The following is a 27,635-nucleotide window of genomic DNA, read 5'->3' on the forward strand; positions in this document are numbered from 1 at the left end:
TTTTCAGCAAAATTGATTGCTTTTGTAAATAAATAAATATAAAATGTGAGTTCAACTAATCCTTTTTTCTGCATACAAATCTACATTATTTTTCTGCGTTTACTGTTCAAACCCTCCCAATTTCCAAGCCAGAAACAAGAGCAATAAGCTAGACTTCCCCAGTAACTACTACATCTATATACACACACACACAGAGAATTTACGTTCATTTGTTATTGCTATAAAATCAGAGTGACTAAGATTGTTGTGGTCTGATAAAAGAAGAGGGATAAGCATGAGATGGAGGCTTGGAAGGTTAGTAGGTTGATTAGTAGTAAACCTACTAGTAGGTTTACACTCTCTTCTCCATCTTCCAAGTCTGTGTTGCTCTTTTTAATAATCCCAGTTGGTTACCAGTGAACATCTCTGCGTTCGTTGCTGCATGTTTCCCAACTGTCAGTCCCTTTCTTCTCACAAGCCATAACATCAATGTAATACAGGCTCTGCTTTGCCTGTGTAAGGAATGCAAAAGCTCCTGATCTTATCAGAAAGAGATAAAGTTATGTTTTTGTACCATGTTCACTTGTGTATTCACTCATCCTCACGGAGCTGTAAGTGAAATTATGGAAGTCACATCACAAGGAAATGGTGCACAAGACATAAAATTCTGCCCCATAATAAACGATGAAAAGTAGTAGCAACTGTAAATGAAACATTATGTAATTATTATGTAATTACTTATACAACTGAATTGTATTAATGTTTTTAGTGGAGTAGTTGAGTCAATGAAATTTTTAAAAAGCAGAAACAAAAAAACAGTAGAGCCTGACACAATCTGGATGTCCTGAGGATGTCTTTGAGTGTGTAACTTTCAATTTCACATAATGAATTTATCCAGAAATTAACTAAACATGGAATTTCTGGAAAAGTTCCATGAAAATAAAGAATAGCATGTAGGATGGTCATTAAGAAACTGAAGAGAAAAATGTTCTCAGGGAGTAATGAGGTACCATGGGGTGAAGATGCAATGGAAATCAGTTTCAGAGAGTAGGTATATTGGCAGCCAAGTTATGAAATTTGTATGTTACATCGTTATAAAGATGGTGCTCATGTGAAGTATAATGATATATAGGAAGACAGCATATTTAATTTTTTTTTTCATGTAGCAATGGCCAGATTAAATGGAGTGGGGAAAAAGAGAGTATAAAGATGTTTTGGACAATTTAAAAAAAAGAAAAAAAAAAACCATGAGGTGAGTGAGAAAATTTAAAAAGACATGATGTTTGGGATAAGATGGCACGGGTTTTGGCATCTGTAGAAGATAGATTTTTCTGTATAGTGTGAGGACGCCAGCTGACCGTATTGGAAAGAAAGCGATTTGAAGGAGTACTCTCATGTCAATTACATGAGGAATTAAGTGGAGGTTTTTACTAAACACACACAGTGGAGGAATAGTTATTTGGGGAAGAAAGTTATGAATCCTTTTTGTTTCTGTGGAGTTGATGGCAGGTGGATTTCTGCAGGAGCAAAACAGTTGTCTCAAGTATAGGAAATATTTTAATATAGCTATCTCTGTAAAGTATTAAAGATACAATCAATTGAAAAACAAAGAATGAGTTTGAAATAATGGATATTGATATGTTGAACCTTGTGGCCTGGAAATAGAGAAATACAAATTTTTAGCTGAGAAGAGGCACTTTGAAATATTTACCACATATTAGACCATAAACATACACACACACACACACACACAATTATGTTAGATTATGTTTGTTATTCATCAAGTAATAGTACTGGGAAATTGTACCTTAATAAATGTTGTAATAGTACCATTTAATTATACTGATGACCTACTGTAAAGTCTATTATATGGTCATGTTGTGTTTTTAATAGGTTAAAAAGCCATGACATATATTTTTCTTTTTCTTTTTTTTTTCTGTACTTGGGCCTCTCACTGTTGTGGCCTCTCCCGTTGCGGAGCACAGGCTCCGGACGCGCAGGCTCAGCGGCCATGACTCACGGGTCCAGCCGCTCCGTGGCACATGGGATCCTTCTGGACCGGGGCATGAACCCATGTCCCCTGCATCGACAGGCGGACTCTCAACCACTGCGCCACCAGGGAAGCCCTAAAATAAAATAATTAAAAAATATATATATTTGATGAGATTATGGCTGAAAAATTCCTGACCCTGAAGAAAGAAACAGATATCCAGGTACAAGAACCACAGCGAGTCCCAAGCAAGATGAACCCAAAGAGACTCACACCAAGGCTGAGAGAATGGCTTTGGAGGTGGTATGCTCTTACAAGAGCATAAATTGCTCTTAAATTGAGAATCCCATGAATTAGAATACAGTTACACGCCCTATAATGGGAAGGCTCACACAAGCATAGTGCCTCCTATTTACCAAATGATTGCACAGGAAGGTCCCCGTGAGCCTCACAGTACTCACCTGAGATTTGCAGGGCAGGTGCCACCTCAGAGGAGCAAACTGAGATTCACAAAGGTTAAACAACTTGTCAGGACCCAGAAGTTCTGCCACAAAGCTCAACCAGTAATCCTCATACTACACCAGAACTATCTTTATACTCCTATTCTTGTCTCATGCTGTACAAAATTAAAAGAATCTCCCCAACTGTCACTACTGGAAGTGTGTGTGTTTTATTTCAGGAACTATGGCATTCACCAGTATGCCCATAAAATTCTCTTAGAAGCACTAGGAATGCCTGGACCCCGCTCAGAGTTTCTGTGCAGAGACATACGGTATTAGAGAACCGTATTAGAAGACACATTCCATCCAAAAGGTAAGACCTGTGCTTGTGCATCTTTCTCCATGGTCAGGCTCTTGAGAAGCCCTGCCTTGAACAACCAAGCTTCCGATCCCTGTTTTTAAGGACAAGATTGAAGCTCTGTTCATTCAGAAATGAAAGAATCACAGTGGTGCTTCTAGACTTCGGTCTTCCTCTTTCCTCAGAAGGTCTGCTCACCTCATGCAGGATCGGTGGTGGTTCCAAAACAAAGTATCCACCAAACCATAATACAGCAAACACTTTAAATACCGAATCCTCTAGTTCTACCCTTGTGCTCCTGATTCAGGAGTTCTTGGAAGTAGAGTAGACCTGCATTATGTGGGATGTAGGCACATCCACATTTACAATACTCATGAAACAGGAAGAGGTGATGAGCAGACAGCTGTAAGAATTATTGTTAGACTCATTTATCATATCCTTTATTCTCATATCAACAAACAGCTGGATTTGAATTTTGTAAAAGCCACAGCAAACCACATTCCCTTTAACTTTTTATTTTGAAATAATCACAGATGTACAGGAAGGTACAAAGATAGTAGAGGCATCACCTAGTTTCCTCCGATAGTTACATCTTACACAAATATCACTCTGTGAACACAGTAAACAAATTTGCAACCAAAATCGCTGAGAAAATGTTTCTGCCCAAAAGCCATCACTGTCCTGGAGATTCCTGTAAAGATGAAGACGAAGGAGTTGGCTACAGGCAACCTGACCATCAAATCTGTGGACCCTAACCTTCACCTAGAGAAGGAAAGCAAGATATAATGGTAAAGAAGAGAGAAGTTCTCCAGGAATCTAATCATAGTCTGTGATAAGAAGACCATTTCTATTGCCAAAAAAACCTGCAGGATCTGTTAGCTCCCAATGACTGACATATTTCTTCTGGGGGATGCTGCAGGAGAACCTGAAGCAATGGCTATATTTATCATTTCAACTGAAATTCAATATTCTCCACTTACCATTAGTTCTCACTGAGAAATATTTACTTAAGTTTTACTTCCATTAAGAGCCTTCTAAGAGTTGAATATGTAACTCTGAAAAACCTTTACAATGTAAGAATCACTGCTAGGAAGCTCAGTAACATCTTCATTCTTCACAGATCTTGGAGATGGAAACTACTACTATTTTTATTCTAAAGAGGAAGAAAACTTAAGCACAGGGAGTTCAGTGATTTCAATAAATTCACACATTGGTGAGCAGCAGATATGGGGACTTCAACTTAGTGGAGACGGTAACAAAGTATAGGATTTAACCATCATGATATACTGAAGAAGAAGTTTAGCTACGTTCTTCCAATAATCTAGACCTATATTTAGTTGTTTTCGTAACTGGTCAGCATGTTTTAGATTAGTGGTATGTTATTTTGTAGTTTTGGCGTGACAAGTTTCCATTTGAGTAAAGATTTTTCTATATGCCAATACCAATTATGCATCAAGCTTTTGAGATCTTAATAAAATGCAGATGCTCTGACTGCAACACAGAATAACAGGAACCTGGCCCATGACCAATTCGGATTTAATGACTGTAAGACTGCGTCAACATTAGTATGGTAACAGAGAGGCTCTTTACGCCATGAACAAAACGGGGTGGCACCTATCACTGGAATTGAACAGTTGCATGATACCCTAAAGTGTGGTACATAAAACACCACAATACAATAAATACCCTACAATACAATAATACCCTAAAGTGTGGTACAATAAAACACTACAGTAGGGCTGCAGGATACAAGGTTAATGTATATATACCACCAATGAACAAGTGCAACTGAAAATTTAAAACAAAAACCAAAAATAAAGGAAAGAAAATTTAAAACAAATCACTTTTTACATTAGGACCGAAATTTTAAAAAGTTCCTTTACAGGTGTAAAGTTCCTTTACAGGTGTGTTTCATCATGGCAGCACATGAGAGGTCTGTGATGAAGATATGACATTATTAATAGATTTTGAACCTCAGATTGAAAGTCACTAAAAATGGAGCCTTATCAAGAAATCTAAGAATAAAAACATTTCATAACTTGGTAAGTGGGCCTTTTCAAACATCCTTGATCCTTTGACCCCCCCCCCCGCCACCATCTCATGAATTTTAAATGATTTTAACTTACAGAGTGTAACATGATTTGACTAATCTTCAAGAAGGACTAGACTTAGTTCTCCCCACTAATAATTCCCTGATGCACGGTACATTCTGAAACCTGCTTAAACAATTTACCTCACTCATTATATTTGTAAGGGTTTTCTCCATTATGAAATCTTTGGTGGTCCTGAGGCCAGATCATTTCTTGAAGGCCTTAATATATTCTCCTGTAAGGTTTCTTTCCAGTATAAATTCTCTCATCACTCCAAACATACGAACATTTAATAAAAGCCTTACCACACACTTTACATCTGTATCTTCACTCCATGTATACTCTGGTGTCTGTTGAGACTTGAGTACTGCTTAAAGGCTTTGCCACACTCGTGACACTTGTAAGGCTTCTCCCCAGTATGAATTCTCTGATGAACTGTAAGGCTTGAATTCTGACTGAAGGCCTTGCCACATACATGACATTTATATGGTTTCTCTCCAGTATGAACTTTCTTATGTTGAGTAAGGTTTGAGCTCCCAGTGAAGGCTTTGCCACACTCATGACATTTGTAAGGTTTCTCTCCAGTATGGATTCTCTCATGGCCCCAAAGGTGTGAACGTGTGGTGAAATTCTTACCACACTCATGACATTTATAAGGTTTCTCTCCAGTATGGATTCTCTTATGTTGAGCAAGATTTGAATGCTCAGAAAACGCTTTGCCACACTCATTACATCTGTAAGGTTTCTCTCCAGTATGAATTCGCTCGTGACCCCAAAGGTGTGAACGTATCATAAAGTCCTTACCACATACGTTACATTTATATGGTTTCTCCCCGGTATGAATTCTCTGATGCCTTGTGAGGTTTGAGAGTCTGTTAAAGGTTTTGCCGCACTCACTACATTTGTAAGGTCTCTGTTCAGAATGAATTCTTTGATGATTAGCTAAGACTGAGCAATGGCTAAAAGCCTTCCCACAGTCATTACATTTGTAGGGCTTTTCTCTAATATGTGTTTTCTGGTGTTGTGTAAGCAATGAAGGATGCATTAAAACCTTCCCATTTTTATTACAAATGTTGGTTTTGACACTAGCAGGAATTATTTGAAGTGGTGAAACTGAGGAACAGTTTTTGATAGACTTCTCAACGTGATTACATTCGTAAATCTTCTCCTCAGTTTGAAAAATCTGCAGTTCAGCCAAATGTGAATGAAGGCTTAATCCAAGCCTAGCTTCCAAACATCTCAAACACTTGTTTCCTGAATAGCCTACGTTACTTTTTAGTTCCTTATTCCTCATATATGACTTGTAATACTTGTAAAATTGAGACATACTTCTTACAGAAACATTCTGCTTTAAAGGAAAACTATTCCAGGATTTATGATGTTGTTGATCTCCACTACCAGTGAGATTTTTGCAAGGGGTTGTAGTCACTCCTTTGTAACTTTTTTCTTCATGTTCCCACTGATTCGCAAACTTGTGCATATTTTGCTGGACTTCACTGAAATCAAAATCATCAAAATCATGACTTACAAGTCTTTCAAAAGCCAATGTCTGAAATAAGTCTCCATTATTAATGTCCTCTTTTGGTGATAATTCTTTGATCACACATCTGGTAGACATATCTGTAAGATATAAGGCTTCCTTTTAACCAGATTGGAAGATAGATATTTTATGCTGAAAAATGTAATATTACACCAAAGGTAAAACTCACAATTAACAGACTTATCAAGCTTTACAACCATGGTCTGCAAATGTTTAGGAACACAAATGAATAAGATTCCTCTAAAAAGAAAGGGTGATTACATGCAATTCAAATTATTTTCAGGAAAGCCTATTTTCAAATGCTCTGTTATCAAAAGTTACAATAACCTTGAAAGAAAAGGAATTTCCCCACAGGCACCCCAAAGCACACACCAACTCATGGGAGGCATACAACTGTCTAACATTTGAAAAATAAAAGATATTAAAAATAATCACTGGGGTCCAGTGGTTAAGACTCCACGCTCTCAATGCAGGGGGCACAGGTTCAATCCCTGGTAGGGGAACTAAGATCCCACATGTTGCATGGCGGGAGGAAGGGAGGGAGGAAGGAAGGGAGGAAGGGAGGGAGGAAAAGTTTCTTAAGAAAATTAATATTAAAAAAACACTACTGAATACTTGTATACAACACTAAAACAACACTGTAAGAAGAGCAAAACATTATTTTGAATACTTGTTATACAACTATACCCATGAAAAACAGGCATACTGCAACATAACGATTAGTTCACTGTGCTTATATTACATAACATATGCTAAATATTAATTATCTGTTAATCAAAATAAACAGTAACAAACATTTTAGTAATGTGAGACAAATCCAGCCATAAATCATAAATAATAAGCATTTACATTTGTTAAATACACACACACACAGACACACACACAGTTTATGTGGAATTCTAAAGAATTCACCTATAAGACTAAAAGAAAGAACGTATTTCAGAAGGAGCACACAATATGAGAACTGGAAAATATGTTAAAAATCACTGATTTTGAAATAAAAGGTCCAGGTAAATATGTAATATTACAGAAATTAATGGGGAAATGTGACAACAAAACTGACAAAGCAGGGAACGCCAAGTGTACTTCTCTGTACAAAACAAGAAATGAACTCACAAAAACTGTCAGAATCAACTTTATAAGAACTCTGGAAATTAATCAAAGGATTACAGCTACCAGGAACACTCTTAACCAAGAAAAAGGCAGCTGTTTTTTCTTACCTTGACCCATCCCTGTTCCTCAGCTAGGCAGTGGTCTTGAAGATGAGAGCCCACAGGCTGGTACAGGTTTCCAGAACCAGAGGTGACAGGACAGACCTTATAAAGAATTTCAACTGGTTTGGTTTTGGTTTTTTGGTTTTGTTTTTCTTGTTTTGATCTGCATGATGGATACCTAAAGGACTGGCTCAAAGTACTTGCAAAACTATACCTAGGTGGAACTGCTAACCTGAGGGCTTGGTCAAAAACATTTAAAGGTAAATATACTAGCCACTGCCACCTAGGGCAAGGGATAACAATTTGGGCAAACAATGGACAAATCGAAAACCCTGAGAAAAATGTGGGGAGTGAGTTGTACTGGGAATTAAGGACTTTGAAAATCTCCCACATATTCCAGGGAATCTAGATAGATTTGGGCATGCCTAGGACTGGCAATATAAGAAAAGACCTGAGAAGCTCCTAAGCCCTCATGTCCAGCTGAACATCAGATTTTCTGCAAGAAGTGAATGCTAAGGCAGAGTTGTAAACTCCTTGCCTGACCGTTTAAGGAATTCTCCAACACAAAGAGCTCATCTACAAAGAATATAAGGTGGTTTTGTTTTGGTTTTGGTTCCAGGTGTTTAAGGAAATCTGTCAAATCACTAATTGACCAATAAGTCAACAGAGACTTCAGTGGCCACACACAGCAATGAAAACACATCACACAAAGTTAGTTGAGAGAAATAAAGACACAACAGCAGTCACAAGAAACAACAACAAAATCCAGGGGGGTGAGCATGGGGGGGAGGAGTGGATTATGATTTCCAAGGTTTCAACATACTCAAAATATCCCATTTGTTAAACAAAAGGTTACAAAGCAGGCAAAGTAACAATAAAGTATCAATATAACCCATACAGAAAAATGAATAAATAAATAGCATAAATTGTCCATAATGGAGCCTAAACTTTGGACTTAATCAACAAACACTTTAAATCAACTAATTAAGCTAAAGGGAATGATGGACACAGAATCAATGAAAGTAAGGAAAACAGTGTTTAAACAAATAGAGAATATCAATAAAATGATAGAGCTTATAAAAAGAAACTAAACAGAAATTCTGAGGCTGAAAGGTAAATTTATCAAAATGAAAAATTTCCTAGAGAGGTTCAGCACCAGATTTGATTAGGCAAAAGGGAGTATCAGCAAACTTATAGGTAGGTCAGTCAGAATTACCTAGTCTAAGGAGTAGAAATTTAAAAAGACTGAATATAAATGAACAGAGCCTAGGAGACCTGTAGATACCATCAGTGGACGAACATACGAATAATGGGAGTCCCAAAGAGAAGGAGAAAGAAGGCAGAAAGAATATCAGAATATGGTCAAATATTTCTTAAATGTGAGTAAAGACATGAACCTATAAATCTAAAAACTGAATGAACTGCATGTAGGAAAACTCAAAGAGAATCACACGATAACAAATTATAATCAAACTGTTAAAAGACAAAGGGAAAGAGAGAATCTTAAAAGCAGCAAGGGAGAAGGCAGGTATTTGTCATATACAAAAGATCCTCAGTAAGATTAAAAGCTGATTTCTTGCCAAAACCATGGAGTCCAGAAACAGTGGATGATGTATTTGAAGTGTTGACAGAGGAAAAAAAACTGTCAGCCAATTCTACCTCTAGAAAAACTGTCTTTTAAAAATGAGGGAGAAATTATGACTTCCAAGATAAACAAAAGTTGATGGATTTTCTTATAACTAGATGCCCTATAATAAATAAAAGAGAGAACACTTCTTTTTTTTTCCTTTTCCATTATGGTTAATTACAGGATATTGAATATAGTGCCCTGTGCTATACAGTAGGACCTTGTTGTTTATCCATTCTATATATAATAGTTTGCAACTGCTAATCCCAAACTCCCAATCCATCCATCCCCTACCTCTCCTCCCCCTTGGCAACCACAAGTCTGAAAAGAGAGAACATTTCTTAATTCATTCTATGAGGCCAGCATTATTCTGATACCAAAGCCAGACAAAAACAGCTCAAGAAAAGAAACTACAGACCAACATATTTTATGAATATAGATGAAAAATCCTCAACAAAATACTAGCCAATTGAATACATAGCATATTAAGATTATACATCATAAAAAAGGCGGCCTTGTTCCAAGAATTCAAGGGTAGTTGGTTCAACATATGGAAATCTATCAATATAATAGCCCACATCAATAGTAGGAAGGGGGGGAACCTACATAATCATCTCATTGTATGCAGAATAGATATTTGAAAAAAATCCAGAAACCGTCATGATGAAAACAGTCAGCATACAGAAAGTGAACTTCCTCAACCTGATAAAGATCATTTATGAAAAACTCACAGCTAATATCATACACAGTCAATGATGAAATAATAAAAGCTTTCCACCTAAAATAAGAAATAAGACGTGTTGCCCACTTTCACCACTGCTATCCAGCTATTCAATGTTGTACTGGAAGGTCTACCCAGAGCAATTAGGCAAGAAAAAGAAATTAAAAGTATATAAATTGGAGAATAAAAAGGAAAATTATCTCCATGAGCAGATGACACAATCCTGTATAACGAAAATTCCATAAAATACACACACACACAAACAAGACCTACTAGTCTTATAAGCGATGTCAGCCAAGTTGCAGGATACAGTATCTACATGTGAAAATCAGCTGTGTTTCTATACATCAACAATGAACAATTGGAAAAAAAATTTTTTAATAATTCCACTTACAATAATATCCAAAGAATAAAATACCTAAGAATGAATTTAAGCAAGGAGATGAAAGACATATAGACTGAAAACTACAAAACATTGCTGATATAGATAACTAATAAGGACCTACTGTATAGCACAGGGAACTCTACTCAATACTCTGTAATGGCCTATACGGGAAAAGAATCTAAAAAAGAGTGGATATCTGTATATGTGTAACAGATTCACTTTGCTGTACGTCTGAAACTAACACAACACTGTAAATCAACTATACTCCAATAAAAATTAAAAAAAACATTGTTGATAGAAATTAAAGAAGACCTAAATAAATGGGAAGACACTCCATATTTATGATAATATTTACCAACATGGTCTATAGATTCTATGTAAACACTATCAAAATTCCAAGAACATTTTCTGGAAAAATGGAAAAGATGATGAAATTCATACAGAACCGCAAAGGGCCCTGAACAGTCAAGACAGTATTGCAAAAGATATGATATACACAGAATAGATAAATCCACAGAGACAGAATGCAGACTGGTAGTTGCCAGGGACTGGGGACAGAGGAAAATGTTGAGAAACTGCCTAGCAGGGAATGAATGCTAATCATACTTTTTTGAACAATAAACAATGGCATACACATGCAATGAACACTGTTGCAAGAACAACAGTTTGGCCAACGGTCTCACTGATATGTGGTTATGAACTTGCAATTTTCTCCCTAGAATAAATCCCTGTACCTGAGACAACCCCAAATCCAACAGGATGATCGTTAGTATACTTAATCAACATTGCCACACTGCCCTTCGGAGACACTTTTGTGATGATCCACAAAACCCAGAAGGACAACTGGAACCATGTGTGCCAGGCTCTCATGATACTTTCTACCTCGGCATCCTGGAACATGCTGACCACTCTACTCAGTTACTTCAGAGGGCACTTGCCCATGAAGCAGGATGATACTGTAACACCTAGATCAAAGCATTCTCCACTCAGAATTTTACCCAGTGAAACTCCTCATGGGAGAGTTCACTAGAGCTTCTCCAGCACCTAAGGGTGGGTTATCACAGCAGAAAACAGAGAATAACGTTTCGGACACCAAGTAGGTGTATTTCAGAAGCAAGTTTCAGAGGCAAAATCACACACACTCAAAAAAACATGGAAATCAGGTACAGCCCTAGTTTTTCCACATTTGCATACTAAGCAGGCACTGCAAGAGAGAGAAAAATAAAAGATACGAGAGTAAAGCAAGGGATTCAGATTTTGTGGGATGTTGAAATGGGCCCTGGGGTCTGCCTACAAACCCCAAAATGTGCCTGAGATATGCCCCCCCCCGAAGGACTGGGGATCAAAGAAAGGTTCTCTCTGCCCACTGTCTTTACAATACTGCTGAGGAACAATCTCAAAAGATTCATCCCAGTCCCATGATACATGCTCCTAAAGGCAAAAGCAGAAACGAAGAAACGTCTGAGGCACCTGAAGGGGCACAGAGGGCTTGAGACAGGCCCCTGTACTCGCCTGGGGCCCCAGATGCAGTGGATGAGCAGCCCGTGTCCCCCATCCCCAAAAGAAGGTCTCTCACGTATGTGAAATGGGGATGGAAGCTAGAGAAGGAGAGGAGCCGGGACAAGGGAGACCTCAGCTTGATGTGTGTGGACTGAGAACTGAGTCTAGAATGAGAGGCTGGTCCCCCAAAGCCCATATACAAAAACAGTCACAGACGGCAGGTAACAGAAAGTTGTTAGTCAGGATAAAGACTTTGCCTTTGTCTTTGCAACGAGATGGAATACCACTGGGACGGGAGGAAACTTTTAAGACACATGAATAAGAGGAGGGGAAGTACAATTTCCTTCGAGAGCTCACAGCAATAAACTTCTGTCTTCCCAAAGACCTCTCACACTTAGGAAGAATTTCCTAAAAAACATTTGATGAAGTAGCCACCTCTTTGCCGTCTGAGTTCCTCCGTATGTTCGTATCGTTGATACATTCCCGCCCACCTCATTTTTTTTTTTTCTCTCTATTTTCACCTCACTCTTCAGAGGCCAGGGCTCTCTCCCCTGCTCCAAGATGAAAATAATATTCACCTCAGAAAGACAGACTCCTGCTTACATGAAAAAAGGTGAATGATGTGCTGTGCCTTTTCCATAATAAAATTCCAGCCCTTTGCCCAGCTGAAAAGGACAATACAGATGGGATAGAATAGTATTTCACAAATTTGTTCAATGACGGTCTTCTTCCAAATGCTTAAAGAATATTTTAAATATACAGATATGTAGCTTTCTTCCAAGAACTACTAAACCAATAGTACAGAAGTAAAAGCAGGCAGATAGCTTAAAATTTCGCGGTAAGATTTTGTGCTTACTCAACTTCCAGAACCACCACCACCTAGCATGTTGTGGACAGATCAGCTGAAGAAAGAGGAGGTTGAAATTCCAGACACTCCATTATAAAGCCTCTCATTTCTGAATCAACATGGCTTCAGCCGTAGGTGAACAAGGCAGGGGTTCCCAAGAGACTCAAGATAAATGCAAAGACACCCGAGGGCAGATCCCAATTTCTGGAGGGAAACTATCCTCACCCAGGGAGACCAGGTTCCTGTAGTTCTCCAACATCACGTCCCTGTACAAGGCCCTCTGAGCAGGGTCCAGGCATTCCCACTCCTCCTGAGAGAATTCTATGGCCACATCCCTGAATGTCAACAGTGCCTGAAATGAAAACACATTTCACCAAGAGGCCATCAGGAGAGTCCTTATCTTCACACAAAATGAGAAGAGGAGAGAGGCGCCAGCGCCAATTAGATAGAAGTGAGTGTTCTGATAGTGCCACAAAGAGAATCTTGAACAATATATCCCTAATTTTGCTTTATTACACTGTTCTATCAGAGGATGTCAAATCTACTAAATTACTGAGGAATTTAAAATTGCATGCAAAAAAAGTATATATATATATATGTATATATATATATATATATATACACACACAAATGAAAAAAATTCAACAAAGTGTTGTCTATACACAGGTTCCAGACATTATACACCAAATGATAACTAACTTCCAGATGAGGTACAGTAATGTCTTTAGGGATGACAAAGTCCACAGTAGCTTTAAAGAAAGGTGAGAACTGAAAAAATGGGATAATGATAATTACAGTAACAACCAAAAGTTACCATACAGTAAGCATTACTCCAAATGTTTTATAAGTATTAACTCATATAACAACATAGCATCCAATTTATTCCCACCTTACAGAGGACCCAACTCTGTTATTCAACAGCTAATAAATGGCAGCCTTCACCTGAACCAGGTGGTCCAGCTTTAGAACAGAACCTACAGCATCATACATTTAAGTATCAGATATGACATTAAAAGTACGATGACACAGTTGTTTCCTAACTGAGAAAACCTGAAACAAGTTCAAGGCTGAAAACACAGAACTGGCTGAAAGGTCAATACATATACACGTACACACACATGCGTACATTCAATGAGCACTGTCCTTACTGCTCTTAACTCATTAACATGGCACGGTAGGAGAAAACTTAAGGACGTGGAAAGCATGTAAGACACACTTCCAAAGTTAAAATAAATATAAGACTTACTAATGAAATGATGGTGTTGTTTAGACACACCATGGGTTCCTGCTCACATACACAAGTGGGTGCACTATAAACATACACACCAAAATGAACTGAAATAAAAGTGGTAGTGTCTACAATGACATTTTTAAAATACATCTTCATTTTCTATTATTTTTTACTTGTGTATTTCAGCATTTTTGGTACAATGAACATGTATAAATTGTACTAAATTTAATTAAGATTGTCAACATTATTCTATAGTAGCCTGGTTATTAAAAAACACTACAAAAATTGAGAAAAAATACATTAGAAAACTTAACTTTGATCTCTATAAATACATAGAGTGTGTAAAAATACAGAAGAGAATCTGTGTGGCGATGAGAGAAGATTGAAGGAAGGCCGTGGGGCGAGTCCGAGCAAACCCGTCAGGCAGGATACTTGAGAGTGAGAGATTATCAAGTCCAAACGGCATTTCAGGACAGAGAGGACTGAACAGTAAACTAAGAATATGATTTTACCTGAGAAAGAGTCATTCCTGACTCCTCGTCCTTTCCTCTTCTTCCTCTTCAGGGCTTCTTTCTCAGGCAAGGTGAGTCCTGAGATGTCAGTCCTGAGTGTCAAAAGATGCTGTTTAATGCTTGGAATCGACACACCCCCTTCCTGTACCACAACCACACACAGGGAGGACCTCAGCATGTGGAACAGACGGTCCTCTGCTGTAAGGCTTTTGACCCCTTTCTTCAGAACTCACTCCCCTCCTGGTTAAGCCACACACAAGCTGCAGCAGTGGGGACCTAGGAAGGACTGACCCTCCCCTTCAGGTCAGAGACCCAGTCCTGACCGAAGGCCATGCAGAAGACAGCACCCCCTCCACCCCTCTAGTTTAAGGGCCAGTCTCAGTCCTCAGAAACAGATGAGCCACAGCCCTAGTGCTCAGGGCTGGATACAGATTCGATCACCTGAGGCCACTTAGTCAGCCATGACCTAGAAGAAAACTCTACGGGAACTGGGCACAAAAGAGGTATCTGAAAATGGCTCAGCAATCTAATGGCAAGTCAGGGTTGAGCATCATTCAGAGGGGTCAACTCCAGCACACCTCCCACTCTGTGGCCCTGCTCTCTCCTCGGGCCCTGCCCTCTGTATCTGGATAGTGGAATGGGAAAGAGCAGAGAGAAACACACAGAGCAGGCATTACAGGCTAGGGCGGGGGGAGGAGTGTGGCTGCAAAGTTAAATGAGAGACTCAGAAAAGGCCCCACTGAGAATGGGGGCAGGTGTGTTATCAGAACAAAGATCTGGAGGAGGAGGTTCACCATGTGCATTTGAGGGGTCAAAGAGTTCTAGGAATCCCTGACTGACTAGTTCTAGGTGACCCTGACTCCGGGAAAAGCAGAGACATCTGTGTGGCTCAATCTCAGTGAGAAGGGAGGAAACAAGCAGGAGACGATGTCACACGAGTACTGCAGGAAGCAGATCAGCAAGGCCCGTGGTCTTTAGACATTTTTCTACCCCATCCCAAGTGAAACTATGTATTGTCTCATCCACCTTAACATCTAATTCTTTTGTATCTCAAGTTAAAACACATATGAATAATGTAATATCCTGTATATTTGAAAAGCAGCCAAGATGGTCACACTGGCCCCAGGAGGTATGCCACAGCTCTTAACGGAAATGTGGAGGGCTGTAGGGTCCAGGAGCTAATGTCTGCACAGTGTGGCAAGAAGATGCCTGTGAGACGCGCCAGCAGGGACGTGAAGGGTACCGCTGGACAACAGGAGTCTGGAGTTCAGGGCTGAGGTCTGAGAAGGAGATGTGGAACTGGGAGATGTCAGGGTGTCTAAAGCCATAAGATAGGATGATATGGAAAGTCACTGAGTGCGGCCAGAGAAAAGGTCCCAGATGGAGCTTGGGGCCCTGCCCCCATCAGCGACCAGGGGTTGAGGCAAAACCAGGAGAAGAAAATGAAAAGTGAACAAGGAGAAAAGAAAATTGAAACAGATGGCCAGACTTAAAATGATAGTTTAAGTTTATCTTTAAATACTGGGATGTCCTGCAAGCCATGAGAAAGAAAAGAAAAAAGTGTTTAACGGAAGAGGGAGTGATCAACAGTTGCTGACAGGACAAGACAAAGACTGTGAATTAACCAGTGGGTTTAGAAACAGGGAGGACATTACAGCCTCTGACAAGGAAAGTGGATGGTAGATGGGAAAGCTTGATTGGATGGGGTTCCAGCAACAGCTGGCAGCAAAAGCTGATGAACTGTGTTTGACAAATGGTGCCATGATGTCCTCTTGCTTGAGGACTAATCACTGTTTGTCTTGAGAACATGTACATAAGGGGTTGTGTCTGCTTGGCTATAAAAAAGGGTGAGGTTTCTTTCTGCCGTAGCAATCTTTTTGGTGGCGTCCCTGTGATGCGGGTATATGTCCAGAAGTGCAATTGCTGGATCACACGGTAATTCTATGTTTAATTTTTTGAGGAAATTACCACTGTTTTCCACAGCTTCTATATCATTTTATCCTTGTAAACAATGCACAAAGGTTTCAATTCTCCACATTCTCTCCAATACTTGTTATTTTCAGTTTCTTTTGATAACAGCCATCCCAATGGGTGAGATACCACAGTATCTCACTGTGGTTTTGACTTGCATTTCCCCTACGATTGGTGATATTGGGCATCTTTTCATGAGCTTATTGGCCATCTGTATATCTTCTTTGGAGAAATGTCTATTCAAGTGTTTTGCCTCTTTTTCAACTTTGTTTTTCAGTGGTAGTTCTTTATATATTCTAGATAATAATTCTTTATCAGATATATGATTTGCAGAATTTTCCTCTTATTCTGTGGGTCGCCTTTTCACTCTGTCGATAGTGTTCTTTGACGCACAAAGTTTTTTTATTTTGATGAGGCCCATTTAACTGTTTTTTCCTTTGTTGCCTGTGCTCTCTGGTGTCACATCCAGGAGCCTGGATTTTGTCCCAAAGGCAATGGGAAGCCAGCAGAGGGGTTAATGCCAGGTACTGAAATGGTCTAATTTCAGATTTACTTCCGATGCAGAGACAGAACTCTGAGACAGACTCTGTCTCTGAGCCCTGTATCTTTCCTAGTAGTTTTCATCATCGTTGTTGGCCTGGCACTCTTTTAAGCTTATAATTACAATGGTTACCCTCTTGCAGAAAAATGCCACGTAGATATCCATACAATATTGTCAATCATTTTAGGGATCGCTGTCATTCAGCAATCCTGATCTTGTTCATCACCTGTGTGGTAGGTAGGTTCACAGAGGCCCAGAAGGGAAGTTACCTTGAGAACATCTGAGCTGAGTGAGAACTGCATGTCACTGAATTTTGAAAGGGTGGCCTAGAAGAGACAGTGAGCAGTTTGTCCTTATCATCTCATTCCCCTTTGAAAAATTCCAGGATCATGTTTAATACACCTGAGCAAAAGACACCTCTTTTGTGGTTTTAATCACATTGATCCCAAGCATTTACTCCCTCTTTTGCAGAAAATCACAGTGAAACACTGAAGAAATATAAAATGATGAACACAGATTTTGGTGCTGAAACTTTTAAAGAGGGTTAGCTATGGAAATAGGATCAGTGCAAATTTCTTTACCATGAACAAATGGGCTGTTAGAACAAAGTTTCAAGTCGATCCAGCCCATCCCTCATTATTTTCACAGAATGGACAAAAGGGACTTGAGCAGAACATCTACTTTGTATCTCACAGCTCACTAATTCAATAAATCACACAAAGGGGACAAAAGGGGCTGCTGAATATTAGACTAACTCACTAAACTAAGTTCTAACCATTAAGATGCTATACACCCTTGCCAAGTATATACTGAAACAGTCTAAAATTATTTACTAAGTACTACACAATGTTCCAACATATGACAAAGGGTAGAAAGAATGCAGTCTTTATAATCTGAACTAGACACAATATATTCAAAAGGGAAAACAATTTGGGACTATTTTTTTTTAATCTAATGACTTCTGGGGTCAAAAATTTTTTTTAAATTGAGACTACCTAATATTTAGAATAGAATGATGACAGCTGGTTATCACATGTCACCGAAGCTTATTTCAGAAGCTGATGATAATTTACAGAGAAAGGGGAATTCGGTATACTAAAATTTACCTCAATATGCTTTTAAAAAAAATGAATTAAATGTAAGAGGGGTGCAAAAATGTATGTGTCCATTTAAAAGAAGAAAAAGCAACGGTTTTAATATTCCCTTAAAAAGCACCACGTAGTGACGGATTCAGTAATTTCTTGTCCCGGCTCACCTCCCTCACACCATTCCGAGCAAAGATGGCAACGCACCACTCACAGACAAGTCTCCCCTCGTTGTCAGAGTAAAGGGCTGCAAATGGAAGCTACACTGTGAGGCGAATAATTATAAAACGCACAAGCCTTATAAACAGGAGTTTTGCAACTCTCATTCTCATCTGTAAAATTAAAACAATTAAGCAAATTTTAAACTAAATATATTACAAAGCCACAAGTCAATATATCACACCTTAGCCATATCCCATCAAGTCACCACTCACGCAAAATCAGGTTCCCCTTCTTTCACTCTACTCTGTATTTCTGTTAATCTGTTTATGTCTCCCTTTCCTTGTTTCTCTCCACCGTTCTCCTTTTCTGTGTTTCCTCTCTCACTCCCGCTGCTCTTTCTCCCCTTTTCTCTATTCCTTTCCTTACACTTGTTTTGCACAAGGCTTGAAACCTATTTCAACTTCAGTTTCTCCTTCTCCCCAGTCTGTTCCCAATCTCTATATATGTCTGCCTTTTTCTCCCTGCATTTCTGTGTTCCCTCTGCTCTCCATCACATTGTCTTTCCTATTACACCCCCTCTGCCCCGCCTCACTGCATCCCTAGCTGGCTAGGTTCTCTCAGCGCTGTTTCTCACTCTGCCAACCCTAAGCCCTCGTTCTGTCCCTCCACTCAGCTCCCCCAACTGTTTTTCTCCTAACCACTCTGTCTGAAGTGCCTTGACCTTCGTGGCTGGAGCTCCTACCTTTCCTCTGTGTTTCTATTTTCTTTTCTCCTCTTGCTACTTTGCCGAGTTATTCCCTTTCACTTTGTCTCTCTTCAAGTCCTTCCCAGATCCTCTATTTTTGCCTTAAATTATGCGCCGCCCCATTGATCTTTTTCTCCCTCTCACTTTCCTATTTCTCTTCATTCTCTCTCTGTCTCTCTTTCTCCTGATCATCCTCACTCCCTTGTCCGGCCGCTTTCCTGGTCTCCCCTTTGCAATCATCACTTCCACAAAGCACCAGATCCCCGCGCGGGGGAGGTGACTTGCTCTTGGGGCACCCCGAGTTCTTCAGTCCTAAATCCCATCCTTCTGAAAAGTGTGTTCTTCCGAGACACTGGGCTTCTTATTAAGGGCGGGGGGGGGGGACGGGGGGAGGTTCCCAGGAAGGCGGTGGGGTCTGCTGAATCCCAGGGCCAGGGAGAAAGCCAGACCTCTATCGGCCAAGAGGGACGAGGATGAGGGGAGACGCGCAAAGTGTTTGAATCTATCTCAAAAGTCCATCTGCCATGACGCTGAACAGCGCGGGGCGGGAGGAGTGGTCAGTGAAGGGTTTTACAGGACAACAACGCGGCAGGCGGGTCTAATGGCCCGAAGGCCCAAAATCCATGGGCGGGGAAGGCCTCGGAAATATTTTAACCGAAAATGAACGTGGACCCCCAACCCAGCAGCGAAGCGGTCAGGCTTCGGGAACTCTCACCGGGACGCCAGAACTTACCGAAGGTAAGAGGCACGGGTGCAGGAACGTTAACGTCCGTAGCAACCCCAAAACTCCAGGCGTATAGGACTGTGGACTGAGACGCTCAGGTTTAAACTCAAAAAGACGAAAACACAGACGCCGACGTGACCCTAGGCCCACGCTAGCCTCTTCCGGTCTGCGAGATACTGCGCGTGCGCGCTTCTTTCGGGGAATGTTGGGGGCGGGGCCTAGGCGGAGCTCCTTCGGACAGGGGCGCGAATGGTGACCAGGCGTAGGCGGGGACCGCGGGGGGGCGGGGCGGAGCCGAGCCGGGGCGGAGCCGAGCCGGGGCGGGGCCGGGGCGGAGCCGGGGCGGACGGGGCGCCCCTTGGCAGCTCCCTAAGGGCGTGTTTTCTTTCCGAGTTTGGATCACTTTGAATTTCTTTCCTGTGCCGCGGAGCCGGGCTGCTCCTTGCCTGTTTTAAGTTGATGTTTCAAACAACTTAAGGGGAAAACTTAGAGTTGAGAGACCACTTGTTGAAAGCTAAGATGTTTGCGTTTTAAGTAGTTGAAAACGAGTTTAGTCAAAAATCGTTTTTGCAAAGGGGTGCCGGGTCCTGAGAGAGAGACGAGGCGGACTCTGCGGTCTGGGAACCCGGACCTGGATTCGGAGTCGATGTGGGGAGATAGTTGGATCCAGGAACGCCTCCTGCAATTAGAATTTAATTTAAGCGATATAATTAAGCAAGGAGTGCAGTTGTCTGTGCAAGAAATTCAAACTTGAATGTGAAATGCAAACCTCTACGGGTGGGAAATGGGCCACTTCGTACGGACGTCCATCAGAACGTCATATCCATTTACATTCCCCATTCACCCTGTGCTCAGCCCTGTGCTCAGTTCCAGAGGCTTTCATAGGTACAAGACCCGGACAGGGGGAGGTAGACGCATGAGGCATATGATGATTTAGGTCACCAACCACTGCTTTAAAAAAATTAAAAATCAAAAATTAATATCAACTGTATTGTTCTTTATAGTACTTATTCTATTCCACACCTGAGGCGAATGATAAGTACCTCTGAGATAAATTTTTGTGACGTCATAATTCATTTGTCAGTAATTTCCAAAGATAACAATCTAATTCACTTTACATTTATCCAAGAGTAACTAGGAAGAATATTTTTAATAAAAATATTGTTTTACATTTTAGCTCTTTTATTTTCTATTTCTCAATGTTCTGTCAGGTGTGAATAACAAACCCTATATGTACTCTTTAGACTACTGAAGTTGTTTTCACCTTAAAAATACTATTGCAGGGCTTCCCTGGTGGCACAGCGGTTGGGAGTCCGCCTGCCGATGCAGAGGACACGGGTTCGTGCCCCGGTCCAGGAGGATCCCACATGCTGCAGAGCGGCTGGGCCCGTGAGCCACGGCCGCTGAGCCTGCGCGTCTGGAGCCTGTGCTCCGCAGCGGGAGAGGCCACAACAGTGAGAGGCCCGCGTACCGCAAAAAAAAAAAAAAAAAAAAAAAAAAAAAAAAAAACCCACTATTGCAATATTTCCAGGGGCATTTGATAGGGACGTCTATATTATTTTATATGAACCCTAAAGGAAGCAAACAAGATTTATAGAATTTCCAATGGTCTCTTTTATAATCTTTAAGGCAATTTCCATGAGTTAATATCCACCATGAAATGTGTTTCTTTCAAATCCCTAAACGTAGAAGATTTCTCTCCAGTAAGAATTTTTTAATGCGATAAAAGCATTTTGAATAAAAAGTCTTTTAATGTATATTTATTTATTTATTTATTTATTTATTTATTTTTTGCGGTACGCGGGCCTCTCACTGTTGTGGCCTCTCCCGCCGTGGAGCACAGGCTCCGGACACGCAGGCCCAGTGGCCATGGCTCACGGGCCCAGCCGCTCCGCGGCATGTGGGATCTTCCAGGACCGGGGCACGAACCTGTGTCCCCTGCATCGGCAGGCGGACTCTCAACCACTGCGCCACCAGGGAAGCCCTGTATATTTAATCTGTAAGGTTTCACTGCAGTATATATTATATGATTTTTCACACATTTTAAGCATTGATTATAGCTTTTTGATGTTCATTACATTTGAATTAACTGATATTTAAGGCTTCAGCATCATTACTCATAAATTGAAAAGATTTCACTCCCAAAATAATATTCTGACGATCCCCCACAGATTGACTTTTGGACGAGAACTTCACCACACACATTATATTTTTAAAAATTACTCTTGTGTATTTATTTCCTGATGTTTAGTAATGTTTGGTTTTTGGTTAAATACATAGCCCCATTCATTATAATTTTAAGATATCCCCCCGTATGCATTTCTGATGACCAATGATGATTCATGCTGCCTAAAGACCTTCCAAATTCACTGCATTCGTTAAGCTTTTTTCTAAATGGTATAACTCTGATATTTTGTAACCAATGAAGAATGGATCAAAACTTTCCCACCTTTATTGCAAATATTGGTTTTTGACACACGAAAGGATTCTTCCAAGTAGTGAAACTAAGGAACCATTTTGATAGATTTCTTATCTTGATTACATTTATTCTATGCATGCTCAATTTTAAATCTCTGCAGTTCACTAAGATTTAACTGAATGCTCAATCCAACCCTATTATCAAATTATTCCATGCATTTGTTTCCTGCACTAGACACATTTTTTAATGAAAAAAATATATACAGTGTCAGGGCTAGATTTTCAGATCTTTAGAAGGAAGACTGTGTAAATTATGCTGTATTATGTATTATTGCCAACTAGCCATGTTGGCACAAAAGAGATTTCAGCATAGACTCCCATGTTCTCATGCAAATAAATAAATGGATGGTGAAACTTTTCATCAAACAGAACATCTGGAGAGAAGCCGATCATAGGTGAAATTCATGAATCCACATTGCTTAAGGGAAGTTTTGTTGCCTGTATAATTTACAAGGGAGCAAAACGAACTAATTCACAAGAAAAAGAAAGGATATTTCCTTAATCGCAGGAAGATTTTGACATATGTCTCCCTGTAGTATTATAAAAACAGATGCAACTTATTAAAGATTATTAAAGACTTCAAAATAAAGACTTCAAAAATTTGAAAAACACAGGAAGTAGTTTGACCTACTGTATTAAACTCTGTGTCAGAAAAATAGAGACACTACATTTTTAAAGCACACTGTAATATACAATATTTACGACTGCCAAAATTTGAAAAAATATCTCGACTTAGGTAAGGAGACACTTTATACAAAAGATGATTGCCAATAGAGAGAATGCTCTGACCACAAGATCTGCACATCTATAATGGGTCTTTTAAAAAGGAACATTAAAAACTTAGGCTAAAGTGGGGTTTATCCCAGGAATGCAAGGATTCTTCAATATATGTAAATCAATCATTGTGATACACAATATTAACAAACTGAAGAATAAAAACCATATGATCATCTCAATAGATGCAGAAAAAGCTTTTGACAAAATTCAACACCCATTTATGATAAAAACCCTGCAGAAAGTAGGCATAGAGGGAACTTACCTCAACATAATAAAGGCCATATATGACAGCCAACATCATTCTCAATGGTGAAAAGCTGAAACCATTTCCACTAAGATTAGGAAGAAGACAAGGTTGCCCACTCTCACCACTATCATTCAACATTGTTTTGGAAGTTTTAGCCACATCAATCAGAGAAAAAAAAATAAAAGGAATCCAAATCAGAAAAGAAGAAGTAAAGCTGTCACTGTTTGCAGATGACATGATACTATACATAGAGAATCCTAAAGATGCTCCCAGAAAACTACTAGAGCTAATCAATGAATTTGGTAAAGTAGCAGGATACAAAATTAATGCACAGAAATCTCTTACACTCCTATACACTACTGATGAAAAACCTGAAAGAGAAATTAAAGAAACACTTCCATTTACCATTGAAGCAAAAAGAATAAAATACCTAGGAATAAACCTACCTAAGAAGACAAAAGACCTGTATGCAGAAAGCTATAAGACACTGATGAAAGAAATTAAAGATGATACAAACAGATGGAGAGATATACCATGTTCTTGGATTGGAAGAATCAACATTGTGAAAATGACTCTACTACCCAAAGCAATCTACAGATTCAATACAATCCTTATCAAACTACCAATGGCATTTTTCACAGAACTGGAACAAAAAATTTCACAATTTTTATGGAAACACAAAAGACCCCGAATAGCCAAAGCAATCTTGAGAAAGAAAAACAGAGCTGGAGGAATCAGGCTCCCTGACTTCAGACTATACTACAAAGCTACAGTAATCAAGAAAGGATCGTACTGGCACAAAAACAGAAAGATAGAGCGATGGAACAGGATAGAAAGCCCAGAGATAAACCCACGCACATATGGCCACCTTATTTTTGATAAAGGAGGCAAGAATATACAATGGAGAAAAGACAGCCTCTTCAGTAAGTTGTACTCAGAAAACTGGACAGCTACATGTAAAAGAATGAAATTGGAACACTCCCTAACACCATACACAAAAATAAACTCAAAATGGATTAAAGACCTAAATGTAGGGCCAGAAACTATCAAACTCTTAGAGGAAAACATAGGCAGAACACTCTATGACATAAATCACAGCAAGATCCTTTTTGACCCACCTCCTAGAGAAATGGAAATAAAAACAAAAATAAACAAATGGGACCTAATGAAACTTCAAACCTTTTGCACAGCAAAGGAAACCATAAACAAGACCAAAAGACAACCCTCAGAATGGGAGAAAATATTTGCAAATGAATAAATGGACAAAGGAGTAATCTCCAAAATATATAAACAGCTCATGCAGCTCAATATTAAAGAAACAAACAACCCAATCCAAAAATGGGCAGAAGACCTAAATAGACATTTCTCCAAAGAAGACATACAGATGACCAAGAAGCACATGAAGAGCTGCTCAACATCACTAATTATTAGAGAGATGCAAATCAAAGCTACAATGAGGTATCACCTCACACCAGTTAGAATGGCCATCATCAGAAAATCTACAAACGACAAATGCTGGAGAGGGTGTGGAGAAAAGGGAACCCTCTTACACTGTTGCTGGGAATGTAAATTGATACAGCCACTATGGAGAACAGTATGGAGGTTCCTTAAAAACCTAAAAATAGAATTACCATATGATCCAGCAATCCCACTATTGGGCATATACCCAGAGAAAACCATAATTCAAAAAGACACATGTGGGCTTCCCTGGTGGCGCAGTGGTTGAGAGTCCGCCTGCCGATGCAGAGGACGCGGGTTCGTGCCCCGGTCCGGGAGAATCCCACATTCTGCAGAGCGGCTGGACCCGTGAGCCATGGCCGCTGAGCCTGCCCGTCTGGAGCCTGTGCTCCGCAACAGGAGAGGCCACAACAGTGAGAGGCCCGCATACCACACACAAAAAAAAGACACATGCACCCCAGTGTTCATTGCAGCAGTATTTACAATAGCCAGGTCATGGAAGCAACCTAAATGCCCATTGACAGACGAATGGATAAAGAACAGGTGGTACGTATATACAATGGAATATTACTCAGCCATAAAAAGGAACGAAATTGAGTCATTTTTTGAGATGTGGATGGATCTAGAGACTGTCATACAGAGTGAAGACAGAGAGAAAAACAAATATCGTATATTAATGCATGTACGTGAAACCTAGAAAAATGGTACAAATGAACCAGTTTGCATGGCAGAAGTTGAGACACAGATGTAGAGAACAAACGTATGGACACCAAGGGGGAAAACTGTGGTGAGGGGGGATGGTGGTGTGCTCTTTTGGGCGATTGGGATTGATATGTATACACTGATGTGTATAAAATTGATGACTAATAAGAGCCTGCAGTATAAACGAACAAACAAACAAACAAAACAACTAATACTAAACTTTCTTTGAGTTATTTGTATGGAAATATGTTAATATAAATGTTTCAAACATTACATGAAATTTCTAAAAATCTTATATGTTCTGGTATAATGTTATAAGTCATAATTCTAGTTATTACTTTAAAATGTATATCTCAGAAATAACTAAATTTCCTTGTCAATTGCATTATTATGAACTTTCATCAAATATTTAACTGTGGTCATTTTTAAGTCTCTTGTCATTTACAGACAGTTCTGGGTGTACTCTGATGCTTTTGCACATATGTTCCTATAAAAGGGTTTCATCTTCAAGGAATTCATGGAAAAGACTCTGACAAGTACAGGCTTCTGTTAACTGAAAATGCTGCTGAACTGAATGAATAAGCATTTTCAGAACTCTAATGGAAAACTGATGAATTCATAAAAGTGCTAACAAAAGATCAAGATAAAAAAAATTAATTACATGGGACTGAGTGAACTGATGAGGATAATTACAATTGTTGTGACTTTCTGTTTGAATTGAAAAAAAAAATCCCACAAGGACTCAGAGGGAAAAAATATACAAATCAATTTTCACTGCAAAGTAAAGGAGCTGTTACAGTGGAGGATTCCTGGACCGAATGTCAATATTATGACATAGTGTGAGTGTGTTTCATGTTTGGTAATTGCAGTCATTGTTGCTTTTGTTGTGGTCAACAATTTCCAATGCCTGGTGTCAGTTTATTTATCTCTTGTAAAAATAACATACGGTGTGTGTGTGTGTGAAAAGAAAAACACACCTGGGGAAGTGTAAAACACACGTATAGAAGGACTCCATTTGAAATAGGTTAACTACATGAAAATAGAGGATACAATGGAAAAAACTTAAAAAAAAATTAAAATTAAATAAATAGCATTAGATGATGAAAACTCTAATTCAAAAAGATACATGTACCACAATGTTCACAGCAGCACTATTTACAATAGCCAGGACATGGAAGCAACCTAAGTGTCCATCGACAGATGAATGGATAAACAAGATGTGGCACATATATACAATGGAGTATTACTCAGCCATGAAAAAAAGAATGAAATAATGCCATTTGCAGCAACATGGATGGACCTGGAGATTATCATACTAAGTGAAGTAATCCAGAGAAAGACAAATATCATATGATATCACTTATATGTGAAATCTAAAAAAATGATACAAATGAACTTATTTACAAAAGAGAAGTAGACTCACAGACATAGAAAACAAACTTATGGCTACCAAAGGGGAAAGAGGGGAGGGAGGGATTAACAGATACACATGACTAAATATAAAATAGATAAACAACAAGGACCTATTGTATAGCACAGGGAACGATATTCAATATGTTGTACCAACCTATAATGGAAAAGAATCTGAAAAAGAACCTGAATCACTTTGCTTACACCTGAAACATAAATCAACTATATTTCAATTTTGAAATGTAAATGAATGGGGATATATTTATATGTATAGCTGATTCACTTTGTTATACAGCAGAAACTAACACACCATTGTAAAGCAATTATACTCCAATAAAGATGATAAAAAAAGTAAATGAGTAAATAAATAACATTGGATGGTTACCACATTTTTCTATACCTACTTTTTCCTGAATTTTCAGTATTCAGCTCTAATTGCTTTTGTAATTAAGAAACAAAATGCATTGTCAATTAATTTTTTCCTTAAAAACAAATACATAATTTGTCCATATCATCTATTTAATACTCCCCCATCCAAGTCAGAATAGAGCCACAACTGTGGACAACCCTCCTGCACAGGTGCAAACACACACGCACACACCAATACAAACACATTTGCACATAGATGAAAACACACTTGTGTATTTACAACACACAGGCAAATACACAGCAATATACCCTCACATACTAACACACACTCTCACATACACTTTCCATAACAAAATCACACTCATCCACACATTGAGAAGCACACACTCACATTTACACACTCTCACTGTTAAAGGTACTCACTCATACTCACACATTCCCTTTCACACTCATAAAACCACATTCACAGTCAATACGCAAGTACGTATCTCAATAATGTGCTCATATATTGAAGCCAGGGGGTGTATTTTAA

At 39.3% G+C, this 27,635-nt stretch overlaps 1 protein-coding gene across 2 annotated transcripts; it reads right to left on the reverse strand.

The window, feature by feature from the left end:
* Positions 1 to 1,862: 1,862 nt before the first annotated feature.
* Positions 1,863 to 19,814, reverse strand: LOC309837253 (zinc finger protein 525-like). 2 transcript variants are annotated; one of them, XM_082677685.1, is made up of 4 exons: positions 19,672 to 19,814; positions 14,435 to 14,526; positions 12,917 to 13,043; positions 1,863 to 2,105 (listed from the first exon to the last, which is right to left on the reverse strand). In XM_082677685.1, exons 2-4 carry the CDS (start codon positions 14,447 to 14,449, stop codon positions 2,080 to 2,082), a joined length of 168 nt encoding a protein of 55 aa, XP_082533811.1. In that variant the 5' UTR covers positions 14,450 to 14,526; positions 19,672 to 19,814; the 3' UTR covers positions 1,863 to 2,079. The 2 variants fall into 2 exon arrangements, with proteins under 2 accessions (XP_082533811.1, XP_082533810.1); XM_082677684.1 differs by lacking the exons at positions 1,863 to 2,105; positions 12,917 to 13,043 and adding an exon at positions 4,936 to 6,477.
* Positions 19,815 to 27,635: the final 7,821 nt, after the last annotated feature.

Source organism: Grampus griseus (assembly GCF_964374135.1).
Source record: "Grampus griseus genome assembly, chromosome: 19".
NCBI classification, from domain to species: Eukaryota; Metazoa; Chordata; class Mammalia; order Artiodactyla; family Delphinidae; genus Grampus; species Grampus griseus.

Coding starts and splice junctions, on each gene's coding strand:
- LOC309837253 (XM_082677684.1), bottom strand. CDS start 6,475: ATGTCTACCAGATGTGTGATCAAAGAATTATCACCAAAAGAGGACATT.